This window comes from Lepus europaeus, chromosome 1 (assembly GCF_033115175.1).
Source record: "Lepus europaeus isolate LE1 chromosome 1, mLepTim1.pri, whole genome shotgun sequence".
Taxonomy (NCBI): Eukaryota; Metazoa; Chordata; class Mammalia; order Lagomorpha; family Leporidae; genus Lepus; species Lepus europaeus.
In genome coordinates, this window is record NC_084827.1 from 162724776 (window position 1) to 162741474 (window position 16699).

At 60.1% G+C, this 16699-nt stretch overlaps 3 protein-coding genes across 4 annotated transcripts in view; 2 read left to right on the forward strand and 1 right to left on the reverse strand.

Moving 5' to 3' along the window:
* The window catches only part of ARPC2 (actin related protein 2/3 complex subunit 2), a 30777-nt gene extending 27055 nt beyond the window's left edge, over positions 1–3722 (forward strand). The window contains exons 9-11 of the mRNA XM_062191567.1: positions 434–534; positions 680–780; positions 3262–3722. Of these exons, the coding sequence (XP_062047551.1) occupies positions 434–534; positions 680–780; positions 3262–3286 (227 nt within the window). The 3' untranslated portion in view covers positions 3287–3722. The remainder of the gene's footprint in view (positions 1–433; positions 535–679; positions 781–3261) is intronic.
* A 6789-nt stretch (positions 3723–10511) lies between these two features.
* On the forward strand, positions 10512–12032 carry GPBAR1 (G protein-coupled bile acid receptor 1). Its single transcript, XM_062191666.1, has one exon. The coding sequence runs from the start codon at positions 10749–10751 to the stop codon at positions 11739–11741; it is 993 nt and encodes a 330-aa protein (XP_062047650.1). The 5' UTR covers positions 10512–10748; the 3' UTR covers positions 11742–12032.
* A 5-nt stretch (positions 12033–12037) lies between these two features.
* Positions 12038–16660, reverse strand: AAMP (angio associated migratory cell protein). 2 transcript variants are annotated; one of them, XM_062191606.1, is made up of 11 exons: positions 16457–16660; positions 15896–16054; positions 14811–14930; positions 14378–14517; positions 14021–14165; positions 13746–13829; positions 13519–13634; positions 13317–13420; positions 13123–13213; positions 12870–13024; positions 12038–12468 (listed from the first exon to the last, which is right to left on the reverse strand). In XM_062191606.1, the coding sequence occupies exons 1-11, from the start codon at positions 16575–16577 to the stop codon at positions 12393–12395; spliced, it is 1311 nt and encodes a 436-aa protein (XP_062047590.1). In that variant the 5' UTR covers positions 16578–16660; the 3' UTR covers positions 12038–12392. The 2 variants fall into 2 exon arrangements, with proteins under 2 accessions (XP_062047590.1, XP_062047600.1); XM_062191616.1 differs by having other exon boundaries at positions 15896–16051; positions 16457–16659.
* Positions 16661–16699: the final 39 nt, after the last annotated feature.

Consider the following 16699-nt stretch of genomic DNA (forward strand, 5'->3'; position numbering starts at 1 on the left):
CCTGCTCGGCACCAGCCAGAGCACCAGCTGGCCTGCCAAGAAGCCCTGCGTCCTCCTTCCCTGGTGTGGGGTATCCTCTGGAATCTGCTTTCTCTGTACTTCAGTGAGGACCCTGGCTCCTAGGGTAAACCGTGAGCGTCCCTGGTGGCTGGCAGACGGAAGACACTGTAGCACTCGCACCACAGAATCTAGACCCAGAATGAGCATGCAGCTCAGGCCTTCTCTCTCCCATGAGCCCCTCTGTGCTCATTGGTGCCTCCCCTGGTTGTGCTGTTTATCCCTTCTTGCATCAAGGAAAAGCCCTGGACAGAGCCTGGGAGTACTGCAACAGGTAGATTGTGGCTAAGCAGGAAAACACTGCAGTTGACTTGCGGCTGCTGTTCGGCCCCACCCTGACCCTGACGCCTTGTCTGTGTGTCACCCCTCCCCCCAGTGCTGTTCCCTCGCCACACCAACGCCAGTGCCCGAGATAACACCATCAACCTGATCCACACGTTCCGGGACTACCTGCACTACCACATCAAGTGCTCTAAGGTGAGGGGGCACCAGGGGCTTAGTTCCTGTGCTCCAGGGCTTTGCCTGCCAGAGCAGAGAGCAAAAGTTGTCCTTGAAGTCAAGGATCTTAGCTACACAGTTCAGAACAGGACTGGGCTTCAGTATGTGTTGTGTTTGCTCCCAGGCCTATATTCACACACGTATGCGGGCAAAAACGTCTGACTTCCTCAAGGTGCTCAACCGTGCACGCCCAGATGCTGAGAAGAAAGAAATGAAAACAATCACGTGAGTAGGGCAGGACCACCTTCGCCTCCTGTGCTCGCCAAGAAGTGAATAGTGGGTGTCAGAGGCCTGGTCCTGCCGGTGTCTGGGTGGTGGGTACCTGGAGGCTACGGCTCCCGGACAGACTGAAGATGGGAGAGTCAGGTTTTCACTGTAGCCGGCCGGAATGGGTTTCCTTGTTTCCACTTCTTTTTGTGCCATGAGAAAGTCAGCCAGGAAAAAAACAAAGGCTTCATTTTTCTAGGAAAAGCTTGTCTTTGGGCCCGAGCGGAGAGGTCAGTCTTGTCCTGATGGTCTTCCTGGAGAAATGGAGGAAGTTGCTTTAGGTCCCTTAGGCAGCAGGCCTGGAACAGCAGCCCCTGAGTGTTCCTCCTGGCCTGCTCCTCAGCTGGAAGTTCAACACAGAGAGGAGGGGCGACGCGAGGAACGCAGCCCAGGACAGGCAGAGCTGTAAACTGTGTGGCTGTATAAGCAGGGGGCCGGCATGGCCCACGGCCCAGGGGGGTCAGTCTCTGGGAACAGGTCCTGGTCCCCTCGTGCTGGCGGTCACAGCCCTGCTCTCCTTATCTACGGTAGTGGCACTTAAACCTCCTTGCTTTTTGTGCCCGTGGAAGTTATTTTGTTTTTGTGATCAGCAAAGCACCCCTCACAGCCCAAGCCCTCTCTCTTGGCCCAGAAGCCTCTTCCACCAGGCTCGTTTCCACTGCCTTTCGAAAGGTGGAGAGAGGGCTCTGGCAGAGTACCTGAGCAGTAGGTCAGGGTTTTCAGCCCCAGAAACATGAGACGTTTGTGCCCAGCAGGTGGAGTCACCGTGACTTCTTTAGGCAAAGGCCTTTCTCCGTGTTAGCTCTGTGCCTGCCCCGCAGAGCCTTGGGAACGGCAATCAGCCAGTAGATAGAGCCTGTGCCGAGGGAGCTGTCCACATGCCGTGTGACAAACGGCAGCTTCATTCCTGCTCGGCAGCTTCTTGGCGTCTCCTAACATGGCCAAAGCCGGGACCAGGGTGGGAGGCGAGGGGGTGTGCCCTGGGCCGCCTACTCCCGCTGCCCCTCCAGAACCTTCTCTGCAGCCCGGCATGTGTAGGTTCCCCTTTCCCCGCCTGCTCCTACGGGAGTGCTTTTCTTGCTAGGCACCATTTTGGTGGCCTCGAGTAGAAGGCAACCACTTTGATACTGATTCCAGGGCCCAGGAGAGGCTAGGCAGTGAACCGACAGCTCGGTATAGCCTGGGGGAAACTTGACCCGGGCAGCCTGTATAACCAGAGAGGAAAGAGGAGGAGGCAGGCAAACAGCGGCACCCACCCTGGAGGTCAGATCATGTTACTTATGGGGCATAGATGTCAGTCCGGGGCTAGACAAGCTAGGACTCCCAACAGCAGAACAGGAGGAGTCTGCAGGAGCGTGGACCCGGTGAAACTGGGAGACACAGGGCCCTGGAGCAGAAGCTAAGCCTAGGTCAGCACTCCTCAGCGCTCTGCCCACTGTGGAACCCTCGGAAGCTCTTCATCTGCGGGCAGCATAATCAAAGAGTTTCCTTTGGGGGCAAGGGAGACGTCCAGGGCAGGCAGAATGGCACGCCCTTATTTTTGCTCTGATTCCCCTCAGTTCTCAGCTCTCACTGCCAGGCGGCTTTACTAAGTACCCATAGCTACCAGTTATCAGCCTGGCTCTGGGAACCAGCTGGTCCTCCGTCGGAAATGCGAGGTGCAACGGGATACAACTCAGCCTAGAAAACCAGCAAATGTTCCCTGGGCCAGCATGTGGTCACATCTGACAACAGAAGGCCGCTGACCTTTGTATTGATTACGTATTGGAGAGAGAGCTACTGTCTGTCTGCTGGCTCCCTCAGATGCCTACCACAGCCAGAGTTGGGCCAAGGCTAGAGCCAGCAGCTGGAGCACAATCCAGGTTGCCTGCATGGGTGACAAGAACCTAACTACCTGAGCCATCACCGCTGCCTCTCAGAGTCTGCTTTGTCAGAAAGCAGACGTCAACCCAGGAATCAAACCGGGCAGTGTGTGGGACGTGAGCATCCCAGCTGCTAGACTAAATGCTCTCTCCACCTGGAGCTTGTGAGGATTGTAGTGGTAGAAGGTTCAGGAACTGCTCTGTGGGGGCCCTAAAAGGTATAGGCTGTATAGGAGGAGCCTGAACTGACTGGTGGATACTAGGAAGACGGTTGAACCCAGTCCAGTGGGAACTCGGGGACACCCACGCCATCCAGAATGGACATGTGGTTCTCCCATCTTATTGATACAGTTCATTCCTTCTGGGAGATGGGGCCTGGTACTCAGGGCATTTGATCAGCAGGAAGAGGCTGTGAAGCTGGTCTGTGAAAGCCGGATCAGCCTCGCCTGTGGCCCCAGGGCCTCTGCCTAAGGCACCGAGCCCTTTCCACCTCCTGTTCAGTGTCATTGGGGTCCCATCCCTAGCGGAAGGGAAGGTCAGCCAGAAACCAGCCTTCACTCTTACTCTCCTTTTCAAGGGGGAAGACGTTTTCATCCCGCTAACTCTTGGGAACAGGAGGAGGAAGCGGCTGGCGACTGAAGGCTGGAACACTTGCTACTGGATAATCGTAGCTTTTAATGTTGCACCTCTTCAGGTTCTTAAGGGATTCTCTGTTTTGGTTCCATTTTTTACACGTTTGGAAAATAATCTGCAGAAACGAGCTGTGCTTGCAAGGACTTCATAGTTCCCAAGAATTAAAAAAAAAAAAAAAAAAGAATTCCACTTGATCAACTTAATTCCTTTTCTTTTATCTTCCTTCCCTCACTCTCCTCCCTTCAACCCTCTTTTCCAAGCTGTTCCGCTTTGCAATATGTTACTGGTAATGAGTTGCAGGATAATGCAATCTTAACTTGTTTTCTCCTAAGTGTTTGAGTTCAAAACTCCTGTATCTAAAGAAATACGGTTGGGGTCATTAATAAAGAAAATCTTTCTATCTTACGTGAGAATTTGCTGGGTTTCTGGACTGTGAGTCCAAAAGAGAGGGGAGGAACGACAAATAGGCTGCACTGCACTTGAACCTGCAAACCTGAGCTGGAGTTCAGGGTCAGGAGCTCATCAGGTCTAGAGCCTCACTGCCCTGCAGGAGAGAACTAGCTAGTGAGCTGTAAACAGCCTCGTGCTACCTGGACAGTGGTGGTGGGCAAATTAAAGTGCTTTCCAGTACTTCCCCAAACCTGTCCCACTAGCATGGTTCTGTGGGACATTGAAGGGTATCAGGTGTGGATCCGACGCCAGCAGACCGGCCAGTCTCCCTTTCTCACACAGCAGCTGCAAGCCCGGCACTCCAGAGAACTCACTCTGGGGAAAGCAGTGCCCTGCAGAGCACGCTCTTGCCCAGCGGGACTCTGGCCCCAGAAATCGAATTGGTTCAGAGAATTTGCTTGGTGTAAAAGACGTAGCGCTGAGAGAATGTCAGGGGCGCCTGAAATGGCCTAAAAGCTGCCCTAATGTTTGTTCTTATTTGAAAGAGAAACATCCAAATAGCGTCTGCCTTCCTACTTTTTTTTTTTTTTTTTTGGACAGGCAGAGTGGACAGTGAGAGAGAGAGACGGAGAGAAAGGTCATCCTTTACCGTTGGTTCACCCTCCAATAGCCGCCGCAGCCGGTGCGCTGTGGCCGGTGCACCGCGCTGATCTGAAGCCAGGAGCCAGGTGCTTATCCTGGTCTCCCATGGGGTGCAGGGCCCAAGGACTTGGGCCATCCTCCACTGCCTTCCCGGGCCATAGCAGAGAGCTGGCCTGGAAGAGGGGCAACCGGGATAGAATCCGGCGCCCCGACCGGGACTAGAACCCGGTTGCCGGCGCCGCAAGGCGGAGGATTAGCCTGTTGAGCCACGGCGCCGGCTACTTTTTCGTTTTTCGCCACCCAGGGCAGTGTGTTTCATGCTGGTCCAAGAACCAGTACTGCAGTGTGCATTCACTGGACTGCATCACAACCGACGATTCTAATTGCTCAACTTTTGATCTTGAGGTAGCCGTGGATTCACAGGTGGTTGTCAGAAATACTGCAGAGACCCTGTGTAAACTTACTTCCTGTGGGAGCACCTGTGTCACCATAGCGCACAGTCCTACTCCAGGGGCGCGACACTGGCATCGTCCACCCACCTTCGTCCTTTGTGTTTGTGTTGTTTTCTGTGCGTTTTCATAGATGAGAGCGCGGGACACCTACGAAGGGGTCGGTGTTGGTTTGGAAACACGTTTTAGTGCCATCAGCACACCAGGACTAGAAGGTAGAGATGTCTTTTTACTATCACAGTCAGAAGTTTGGAAGCCACAAGCTGTTCCGTCACCAGACTTTGGTTTACTTCATTGAAATGGACTCCCAGAAAGCCCAGGGTGTTGGTTTGCGGTTGGCTGCGTGGGGTACCCATGCTCACTCCCCTACGTCTGGTGGGAGAACCTAGCTAAGCCAGGTGTTGAGACAAAGAGCTGCCGTATGTTTCCTGTCCCCTTGGGAGTTTGTGGGTAATTTTGACCGGAAGCAGTTTTTGCTTTTTTGATAACATCAGAATGTTATCAAATGTTGGGAAGTTGAAACACGCTGTACCCTCCTGAGCACAGAGGGGATCAGAGCTCTGCAAAGTACTGTTGCTGGCCAAACCAAGACTACTTAGAAAGCAAAGGGCAGTTCGTCCTGATGTATCTGACTCCAGACCACTGTCGGCGTTAGATCGGCTCTGGCAGGAGCTGCTGTCCACACTCCCTCCTTCCTCACCTGCTGCCAGGACGCACCTGGACGTAGCGTGGTCCAGCACAGAGACCTTCACCCTTACCTTCAGTCAGGAGGTCACACACACTGCTCGTTGGCTCCCCTGCGTTGAGGGCCCAACCAGGGGCCTGTCCAAGGATGGGTGGAAGCAGTAGAGGCAAGGAGTCAGAGACTTCCGCTGAAACCAGGTACCGCTACTGAAGAGCTGTGTGACCCCAGATGGCTTCATCCCACCCCTGATAGCCTCCTCTGTAGCTGGACACATAGCATCTACCCACAGGTTTCTCAGAGGAAACAGGTAAGTGCCTGTCACACCCTAGGCTAACGTGAGTCTCCTTTACACATTCAAGGGATCAGAAGTGATTGTGGGAGAGGCGAGGTCCAAAGTGAGCCAGGCCCCATTCTGTCTTGTGGGTTTCCAGGCCGCCCCCAAGATGCTTGGGATGGTGGTGGGTGCAGAGCTGCAAGTCTGGATGGAGGAGGAGCTGGACAAGCTAAGAGCTAGGCGCTCAGCAGGAAAGGCAGTAAGATTGCAACAGGAAGTGGAGGGGAGGGGGCAGGGAATTGAAACGAGGAAAAGGAAGCAGGCCCAGCTGCTGCCTTGGCCGCCTCCTGGGAGCTGATGCTTGGCAGTTGCCATTCTGCTTGCTGAGCCCTGAGTTGTCCTGACTCAGCCTGGGTCTACTCCAGGGTGATAGAGCATTCACACGGTGCTGCCCCCTTCCGGGGGTTGTCAGGAGCACTGCGGATCTTGTGGCTCAGTGTGTGACCCAGAGATTCGTGGCTACTTAGACCAACAGAAAGGACACAGTTCCAGGATCCTGGCCAGTCTCTGTCAGTCACAGGACTGCTGGGGGAGGGCTCATCTCTTGCGTTCCAGCGGAGCGGAGTGTTGTCCCCCCACTCAGGGAGCCAGCCAGGGTCTGGGAAGCCCCAGGCACACTTTCTGCGCTGGTGCAGGATCATGGGCTCCCAGACTGCGGATCGGGACAAACACAGATTTCCAAGGGGGGACAGAAGTGGACAAAGGAGGCTGGGGAGCCTTCTCTGCCAGAGCGTAGACCAGCCACCCTGGCGCAGGGTCGGCTGGCTGGGGTATCTGAAAACGCACCAGAGCCCTCCCGCGGGCAAAGGGGAGACGTCTGGGGATGAGTCAGGTCCAGCGCCTGAGTGCGGAGCCGAGTGGAGTCAGATGAGCTGGAGAAGCAGCAGCAGGGCTGATGGAGGACAGAGCCCTGCTCCCCGGCTCCCGCCCTCCTGAGCTGCCCCGCTCCTCGTGTCAGCCCCCACACAATGTTTAGACAGAACAGCAAAGAAGAAACGCAGATGTCCCGGATCCCGCCGGGAAGAGGCCTGTTTACTCCTGCAGGCCCATATCCGAGGGGCCCACACCCACTTGTGTCCAGACCCCAGACTGAACTCTGCCCTCTGCCCCAGCAGACAGTGTGGGCCCGAGGGCCGCGCGCTGGGTGTTGGTGTCCTCCCTGGGGGGTGGGTGCGAGGCCAGTAATTTTCCTCTCCCTTCCTTTTTAACACCTGGGCCCCACCACCCACGTGGGAGACCTGGACGGAGAGGCCGTGGGCCCAGGGTCCCCAGAGGACAGAAGTCCTCTTGCCCTGTGTACTTGGGCTCTGCAGCCAGGAAGTGTCAGGTCTCACCTGCAGGTCCAGCCGCTTCCCTCCTGCTTCCAGCCTGAAGGTTGTGGGTAGCTGGGCCCCTCCCTTCATCCTAAAGCCACGCTTGACGGAGGTGGGAACCAGGGCACCGTGCCTTGGGCTTCCATACCGCAAACCTGCCTCTCCCTCACAGCCTGAACCCACTTCCCTCCCTGCAGAGCGGAAGTGTCAGTCTCCAGCACTCCTAGGCTCCCTATGTGCCTTTCTCACCACAGGGTTTGTTGGTTTTAATTATGTATTTGAAAGGCAGAGGGAGAGAGAGGGAGATCTCAATGGTCATGATGACTGGGGCTGGACCAGGCTGGATCCAGGACCCTGGAACTCCATCTGGATCTCCCACGCAGGTGCAGGGGCCCAAGCACTTGGGCCGCCTTCCACTGCTTTCCCAGGTGCATTATTAGCAGGGAGCTGGATCAGAAGTGAAGTAGCCAGGGCACTCCCACATGGGATGCCGGCCTCACAGACAGCAGCTTAACCTGCTGCACCACAACACCGGCTCCTTTGTGGGGATTTTTGGGTTGTTTTGGTTTGTTTTGTGTTTGTTTTAATGTTGAAAGGGCAAGAGACAGAAGTCTTCCATCCATTGGTTCACTCCCCAAATGCCTGCAATAACCAGGGCTGGGCCAGGCCAAAGTTAGGACGCTGGAGCTGCCATTTGGGCCTCCAAACCCAAGCACTTGTGGCATAGTATGCTGCCTTCCAGGTGCATTAACAGGAAGCTGGGTTGGAAGGGGAGTAGCTGGGACTAGAACCCAGGCCCTCTGATATGGGATGCAGACATCTCAAGCAGCAGCTTAGCCTACTGTGCCAGAAATCCTCAGAGGCGTTCTCAAGTGGAGGGCACAGGTGCGGAGAAGGGCGGAAATGCTAATAATGTTAATAGTTCACCGAGTGCTTGTGGGCCACATTCTGCTCACACATCATCTCGTTAAATCTCACAATAGGTGAATACAGTTGTGAGCCCCATTTTATAGATCAGGAAACAGACAAGACAACTAGTCATTTGCCTAAGTCCACCTGGTTTAAAAAAAACAGGATCCCAGCTAACTGACTGCAGTGCTAGCTCATGGGCCTAACCGCCATGGACGAGGCACTTGCTGACTAAGTGCCAAGCACCAGGTGTGTGCTGTTCTGTATGCGAGCCATGGTGCTTCCCACAGTCATCCCCGAGAGAGGGTCTGACACCCATGTTACAGGGCTGGGTGGCGGGCAGACTGAGGCCAGCAATGGATTGCTTAAAGCCACATCCCCAGAGCCATTTGTACCTCACAGCCCAGAACTTGACCTCAGAGTGTAGTTGAGCAAAGTGTGGCGGGACCTCCAATTTGGGGAAGTAAGGCTTGCCCCATAGGCTTTCCCCCACCACGGGGTGACATGAAGGGCAGATGCTAAGGCCCCAACACACCCCCTGCCCTCCACTGCCGCCATCACTGACCCGCATCCAGGGCACACACACACTGCCCTCAGCAGGTGGCAGGAGCACAGAGCTGATGTGCTGTCAGCGGCCCACTCCAGGGGCTTAAGGCTCATAAACGTAAATATATTAGCTGAGGCCGGAAGCAGGAGGAGCAGGCCAGATCATTATGCATGAACTAACGTATGTCTCACTAAAGCTGGGCAACAGCAGGCAACAGGGCTCCCAGCCGGGGCGACCCGACGTACAGGGACCACCACCCGGTTGGTGCCATGTGGCCAGTGCTGGGGAAGGGGGGACCCAGCACAAGGAGGGGCCACTGGGGCGAGGGAGGAGGCCTCCCAGTTGCAGCAACTTGGGATGTGCCAGGTCCCACCCCCCAGGGGCGGGGCCAGGGCTAAGCCCCACCAGCCTCCGCTCCTCCGCCCCTCTGGGAGCCGAGACAGGCTGGCCCAGCCCCTGCCGTCCCCACAGAGCAGAGGCACCATGCGCTGGCCAGCCAGGACACCAGACGTGGTCCGAAGCCCTGCAGGGCCAGATGCAGTGACTCCCTGACACTGCGAGGAAGGCCCAGGCTGAGCGAGCACCACCTGTCCCCGACAGCCATGTGAGTAGTCACTCCCATCCCCAGACCCCTGGACCCACCCCCTGGACCACATCTGTAGACCTCAACCCAGATCCTGTAGTAGCCCCTGCATGGCCCAAGCCTGCAGGCCCTCCAGGGTGGGCAGCTGGCACAGACAGCCCCCTTCTGGGCAGCCACATCTGGAGTGGGAGAGCGGCTGATCCCTGCCTTTCCTGCTGCCTGGTGGAGGTGGAGGTGGAGGTGGGTGGGGTGTGGGGCCCCCACTTTGGGGTAGGGCCGGGAGCTCCAGCTCAGCCCAGGTTTGGGGTGATGGCCCCTGGGCCTCACAGGGTTTAATAAAGTTGACGGTGCAGGGAGGAAGAGAAACAGAAACCCGGGGAGCCACAGAAGGAAAGATGTCCCACGCGAAGAATGCTGGGGGAGGCTGAAGAAGAGGAAACAGGCGAGGGCAGGGGAGGGGCGCGGGCGCAGCAGCTCCGAGGGCCCTTGGAAGGAAAGGGCGCGCCTCTGGGGGTCCCGGGGCCCTGCTGCTCCGACCTGGGGAGCAGCGGGGGAACCAGGAATCCTTTCCCTGTGGACTTTAATCCCAACAACAGCAGCTGCTCCCCTCCTGACAGAGCAAGAGATCCCACAGGACCTAGGACCCCTGCCCTCTGTCCCCAGAATGGGATGGCAACGGGAACGTGGAGGCGCCAGACCAGGGAGCCGAGGGAGAAGCAGGACAGGGACAGAGGGCAAGGACCACGCGACAGAGGAGGAGCCACCAGCTCCTCCATCCCGTCCTCGGGGTTCAGGCACAGCCCCCAGAAGTGGGGGGGGGGGGGGAGTTCTGAAACACCAGCTGGCATCTCCACGCTCACCACCAAGTGTCCCCTCCCCCTGCCCTCCCTCTCCTCCCCAGCTCCCAGGAAAGGCTCGTTGCTAGTGGGGCACGGCCGAGTTAAGTTTATGGGCTGGAAGTCCGACCTGGAAGCCTGCTCACTGAGCTGTGACCAGATTTACAAGGGTGGGTGGGGGAGGGGTGCGGGGGACAGGACACCCCACTGTGCCCCACACCTGGCCCAGGGGAGAGCCTCTCTTGAGGGCTGGCTGGATCGCTCCACCCCAGCCAGCCCTGTCCTCTCTCAGCTCTCGTGGCAACTTTGCCACAGGGAGGCGGGGATGGGCACAGCGCTTTGGGACTGGCCGGGCTGACCTTGTAGTCTAAACACCACTGTCCCAGGCAGAAACAGGCAAAGTTGGCCTGCGGGGGACCGGGGTGAGCTGCCCCCACCCTGAGGCAGCCGCCAGCACTCAGCTTACAGAATGTGTGCATGCTGCCAGACCCAGTTTTTCGATAAAAACCCCAAATAGGGTTTTTGATGTACATTCCTCTCTGGCCGCTGTTGAAAAAACATCTGTGTGCGTGTGCGTGGACCAGCACACGGGATAGGGCTGCAGTGCGTGGGCCAGCACCTTGGGCAACGCACAGCCCACTGGGCCAGCGAGCTGCAGCCCCCGCCTAACTCTAGACGTGTCTCCATCCTTCACCCAGGCATACCGGCCGCTGCTCCAGGCCTCCGCCATCCCAAGGCCTGAGATGACACCCAACAGCACCGGGGATGTGCCTGGCCCCATCCCCAGGGGCGCCCTGGAGCTGTCGCTGGCCCTGGCAAGCCTCATCATCGCAGCCAACCTGCTCCTGGCACTGGGCATCGCCTGCGACCGCCGCCTGCGCAGCCCACCGGCCGGCTGCTTCTTCCTGAGCCTGTTGCTGGCCGGGCTGCTTACGGGGCTGGCACTGCCCACTCTGCCAGGGCTCTGGAGCCACAGCCACCGGGGCTATTGGTCCTGCCTGCTCGTCTACTTGGCCCCCAACTTCTCCTTCCTCTCCCTGCTCGCCAACCTCCTGCTGGTGCACGGGGAGCGCTATGTGGCAGTGCTGCGGCCACTCCAGCCTCCGGGGAGCACCCGGCTGGCCCTGCTCCTCACCTGGACCGGCCCCCTGCTCTTTGCCAGCCTGCCAGCCCTGGGCTGGAACCACTGGGGCCCTGAGGCCAACTGCAGCTCCCAGACCGTCTTCCCAGCGCCCTACCTCTACCTCGAAGTCTACGGGCTCCTGCTGCCAGCCGTGGGGGCCGCGGCCCTTCTCTCGGCCCACGTGCTGCTGGCCGCCCACCGCCAGCTGCAGGACATCCGCCGGCTGGAGCGGGCCGTGTGCCGCAACGCGCCCTCCGCCCTGGCCCGGGCCCTTACCTGGAGACAGGCGAGGGCACAGGCTGGGGCCACGCTGCTCTTTGGGCTGTGCTGGGGGCCCTATGTGGCCACGCTGTTCCTGTCGGTCCTGGCCTATGAGCAGCGCCCACCTCTAGGGCCCGGAACTCTGCTGTCTCTCCTCTCCCTGGGCAGTGCCAGCGCGGCGGCCGTGCCTGTGGCCATGGGGCTGGGTGATCATCGCTACACGGCGCCCTGGAGGGCGGCCGCCCGGAGGTGGCTACGGGGGCTGCGGGGAAGAGGCTCCCAGGCTAGCCCTGGCCCCAGCACCGCCTACCACACCAGCAGCCAAAGCAGCGTGGACGTGGACTTGAACTGAGGGGCCTCTGCCGCCTCCCACCAGAAGCACCCAGCTTGGCCACCAAGCCCCTCGCTGCTAGTGCCCGCTTCTCTGACGCCACCCGCCAGCTCTGCTGGCCATGACCTCATTCCCTGTAGCAGGAAGGGAGGGGCACGTGGCCGAGTCACGGAAAGAACCTGGAGACGAGCACGCACCGAGGGAGACTCCCGCTCCATGCACGCGGGAGCGGGTTCCCGGCCGCCTCACCCCGCCGTGGCCTTTACCACTTCCGCCGCACGCCCCACCACCCCAAACTCCACAGACGCCGCCTCTGGGAAGTATATTTTATTTACATTTTTAAAATCTGTAGCTAGTATCTCTTCCTCCTTTCCACCCCCAGCCTCGGGGGGGGGAAAGAACGGGAACCTCCGACACCTCCCCCACCCCCCCGCATACAAACACGCACCCGTGCCTCACACCAGCAAACGCGTGAGAGAAAGGCCGCCCCCACACGCCCAGGGCCGCTGGGTCTGTGCCAGGCGAGGGGGCGCCCCGGGGTGGGGTCTAGAGGGAAGGAGGGGATAGAGGGGCAGGCCAGCCCGAGGGGCAGGGAAGCAGTCCCAGGCCCTCGCCGCTCCCCTCTGCACCCTGCCACCCCTGCTGGTGACACAAAGCCAGAAGCTGCAGCCGTTAGCGGTCAGGCCTCTGGACACAAAATACTTTCGCTTTGTGGTCTCCCGACGTGGTCACCACCAGGGAGGCATCTCTGCGGACAGAAAGCATGGGGCTGCAGGGGCTGGGGGACCCAGAGCCCGGCCTCAAGCCCCCATCCCGGGGCCCAAGGGGGCTCCTCCCGGTCCCCCCACACCTGGGGCTACACTGACGCAGCCACACCTCCAGCAAGGGGCCCGGGGAGGAGAGGCCCAGGTGTTGGAGCCGCACGTCTCAGCCCCCCAACCCCGGCCCTGTGACTGACACGCGAAGGTAGGGAGGGCCTGGGCACCCGAGGGGGTGGGGCTCGAACTGTCAGCCTTCCCAGCGCTGCTGTGCCCTGGGCTTCTTCCCATCGGGAGCCCCTCCGACACCCCAAGGAGCGACCCCGCGTCCCCAACGTGCTAGAGCAGCCGTCCGGACACAGAGGCTGCGACCCCTGTCCACCTCTCTTACTTGCTGAGGGCGAAGTCCAGGATCTCGGCTGCGTGGCCCCGGTAATCGGTGAGCAGGCGGCCGGTCCGGGCGTCCCAGAGGCGCACGATGCCGTCCAGGCTGCAGGTGTACACCACGGCGGTGCCCGCCTCCCATAGCAGCTGCACGATACCCGACTGCCCCAAGGGTGCGGGTCAGGCCACAGACGAGGGCCCCGCAGGAGCCGGGGCTGGGACAGAGGCACCCACAGGGAACCCAGCTCCAACTGCCCTACCTGGTGCTGACACTGGTGCCTGAGGGTCTGTGTGGACAGGTCATAGATGGCCAAGGTCCCGTCCAGGTAGCCAACAGCGGCCAGTGGCATCCTGGGCAAGAGAGAGCATCAGGAAGGCTCGTGAGGCCCTGCACTCATGCCGGGCCATCAGCACAGGCCCCGCCCCCAGTGCCTCTATCCCCGTTCACACTCACACGCTGCAGAAGCCCAGGGACTCCACCGAGTTGGACTCGCTCTCCTCCCCCTCCCCCAAGCTGGGCTGAGAGGCCACGGTCTCAGGTCTGAAGACGCCCACCACCTGTCCGCGAGAGGAGAGGGTGAGCGAGGGCCTGGGGGTGGGGTCGGGGGGACGAGAAAGGGCCAAGAGCTCAGGGCGAAGGCTCCGGGCGCCCTCACCTTGCCGGTGGTGGCGCTGACCAACTTGGCCTGGCAGTCCACAGAGCCGGTCAGGATCAGGCTGCCGTCCTGATTGGTGGCCACACAGGTCAGAGGGCCCTGGTGACCCTCAGTCCCTAGGACGGAGCCGGGGAGGCGGGTCAGGCTTCGTCCTGTGAGTCCCGCCCCCAGCTTCTCAGCGCCCTCCCGGCCATGGCCCAGGTGAACACCTGTGCCCCCGCTGGTACCTTTCAGTACGTGGATGGGGCTGCCCTGCTTCAGGTCCCAGATCCTGATGGTGCCATCTTCGTAGCCCACCACGGCTCTCTTCCCTGAAGGCCACAGGCACGCACACGCACGGGGCAGGCCAGGGGGAGGGGAAGACAGTGAGGGCGCAGACCCCGCCCAGGGAGTCAGGGTAGGGAGGAGCTGCCATCAGCCCTGGAGCCTCAGAGTGGGGAGGGGCACAACTGCAGACCCCACCTCCACACTGGGGCAAGGGGACACAGGCAGCGGCTCTCACCATCGGGGAGGACTCGGCCGCAGGTGGCAGGACAGTTGGGACCCTGGAAGGTCTTGCAGTCCCCACTGGGGACCTTCCACATCCAGGTGTTGCCGTCAGCCGTGCCCGCGAGGAGGACAGGGGCCCGAGGGTGCCACTCCATCCACTGGGCAGAGAGAGAGGGAGGGTCTGTGGTGAGGCCCCTCACCCCCTCCCACCTTGGACTCTGTCCCAGGAGCCCACCCAAAGTGTCCCTGCTGCAGGGGGGGGAGGGGGGGGCTGCCCGGTAACAGGCAGAGACATCCTTGCTGCACTTCAGGCCTGGCCGGCACCCCAATCTCTCACCCCTCCCACCCCACTCCCCAGCGAGCATCTCACCTCCAGGTCTCCCGCTTCAAAGGACCAGACCTCTTCCTTGGTGTCCACCTGCCACACTTTCAAGAGACCGCTCATGTCGCCTGTGGCCACGAGGGTAGAGTCATGGCTGAAACCAGCACAAGTCACGGAGTCTTTGTGGCCTGCAAGAGAGGAAAAAGGGGGACCTCGTGCTGGGGGCGCCGTACCCAGGTGTCTGGCCCCTGCCAAGGCTCAGCTAGGAGAAGAGCGAGACAGGTGACCGAACTCACCGCTGCCCCAGGGCTCCCCAGGAGAAACGCTGCTGGCCCCCCGCCCAATCAGCAGAGCGTGGGCCTCCTCTGCCAGTGCAGCTCCTCAGGCCCCCCCCGCACGGCCTCGGACACTGAGGGTCTCCTGGCTCCGTGCCCACCGCGGAGCTGGCGTAACACAAGAGAGCGTCGGCCCAGCCCCTCACCTGCGCACTCAAACAGCAGCTCCCCGTCGCTGAGCCGCCATACAAACGCCTTGTCGTCTTCGCCCCCAGTCACGGCCAACGTGTTGGTCTTGGGATCCAGGCTCACACAGAACACGGATGCTGTGCCGAGAGCGAGGTCCAGGAGGAAGGGGACAGGGCTGTCACCTAGGGTCCTGTCCTTCAAAACCTCAGGAAACCCACCCTGTTCCCCGCCCCCCCAACACATCCTCCCTCCGGGAAGTGACAGGTGCATCCAAGTTCTCATCCAATCTGAGCATCAGCTTGTTACAGAAAGGCAGCTCTGCCCTAGGCGCTGTTCCCCTCACCAGCCGGCCAGAGGGGGGGCCGTGTGCCATGTACAAGGTGGGACCCGTGCAGGGTTAGTTCTTAGCGTGGGAGGCCACCGGGCAGAGCACCAACAGAGCGGGGAAGCCATCATGTTTCTGGCTTCTTACTAAGAGCTGGCATTCCACGAGACGATATCAGGTAGGCTCAAAAGCTAAGTTTTGCGGGATAAATGACTTCTAACTGACACTCAGGCTATTTTTATTAGAGATAACTTCAATGTTTCCTTCCTTTTAATTACTCTGAGAGGCAGACGATAGAAGAGAACTCCCATCTCCTCAGATGGCCGAAATGGCCAGGGCTAGGCCAGCTGGAAGCCAGGAGCCAGGAACTCAGTCTGGGTCTCCCAGGTGGGGGCAGGGACCCCACCGCTTGGGCCACCACCTGCTGCTTCCCGGGCTGCACAGCAGAAGCTGGTGAGGAATGGAGCCAGGACTCAGCCCAGGCACTCGGATGCGGGACGTGGGTGCCCCAAGCAGCCTCTGACCCCTTAGGCCAACTCTGTCTTCTTTTTTTTTTTTTTTTAATGAAAACTCAGACCCAGAAAGATCAATAAAGGTAGTAAACTGGTTAAGCAGCAGCAGAAGGATTTAAACCGGGGAAGAGACACCTGTAAGGACCCACGTGCGTCCACTGGGCCATGACTCCAACCCACACCTGCGCGTCCCTGCCCACTTCCGTGTCCCCTAAGCTCTGACCCCGGCAGCCGGAAACACTCAAAAGCCCTCCTCGGGGGCTACCTGAGTGCAGCGCAAAGGTGACCTCGCTGTCGTCCGGGCCCTCCATGCTGCCGACCACCCCCTCCTGGGGTTCCAGCACCCAGCCCTCCTCGTTGCCCTCTTCCTCCTCGTCCTCCTCCTCAAAGTCCACATCTTCCATCTCCTGGGCCAGGTCATCTGCTTTGGGGAGGAGGGAAGAGGACGGGGGAGGCCTGAGGCTGGGGCGGCCCAGGCGGCCCAGGAGTACAGCGGGGGTCACGGACTACAGAGAAGCGCAGCGGGGAGGGGGCATGCAGAACCGGGGGCGACGTCTGAGGACCAGGGGCTGGCCGGCGACCGAGTGGGAAAGCAACCCGAGGGCATGACGGGAAGGGGGTGTGTGAGGGGAAGGGCCAGGGGAGGCGTCAGGGAACCCCCACCCCGGCCAGGCCTGAGAACTAAGTCGCGGGGGTGCGAGAGGAGGCAGGCAGCGGGATGTCGGCAGGAACGACCCGCAGGGCATGGAGAGGAGGGGGGAAGCTGGGGTCGGAGGCCAGCGGTGAGCGCCTCCTGTCCCACGGCCTGCGGAGTGGCGGTTCTCACCAGGGTCCGGCGGACCAGGATCCAGTTCTACCACCTCGATAATCTCTTCATCACCATGGAAGCTTAGGGTCTCCAGCGGAGGGGTGTCAGCGGCAGCCCCGCTCTCCGATTCGGACTCCATGCGGAGCAAGCGGCCGATCCACTTCTCTGGGCCCAAACGCCTCCCAGAGTCAGCTCTGCGCGACGACGCGGAACTCGAGCCCCTCCTCCCGGGAGGAAGTAGGCGAAGGCAACGCCCCAGCG

Coding starts and splice junctions, on each gene's coding strand:
- GPBAR1 (XM_062191666.1), top strand. CDS start 10,749: ATGACACCCAACAGCACCGGGGATGTGCCTGGCCCCATCCCCAGGGGC.
- AAMP (XM_062191606.1), bottom strand. CDS start 16,577: ATGGAGTCCGAATCGGAGAGCGGGGCTGCCGCTGACACCCCTCCGCTG. Junction 14,166..14,377: donor TTGAAGCGGGAGACCTGGAG/GTGAGATGCTCG, acceptor CTCTCTGCCCAG/TGGATGGAGTGGCACCCTCG. Junction 12,469..12,869: donor CTGGACTTCGCCCTCAGCAA/GTAAGAGAGGTG, acceptor TTCTGTCCGCAG/AGATGCCTCCCTGGTGGTGA.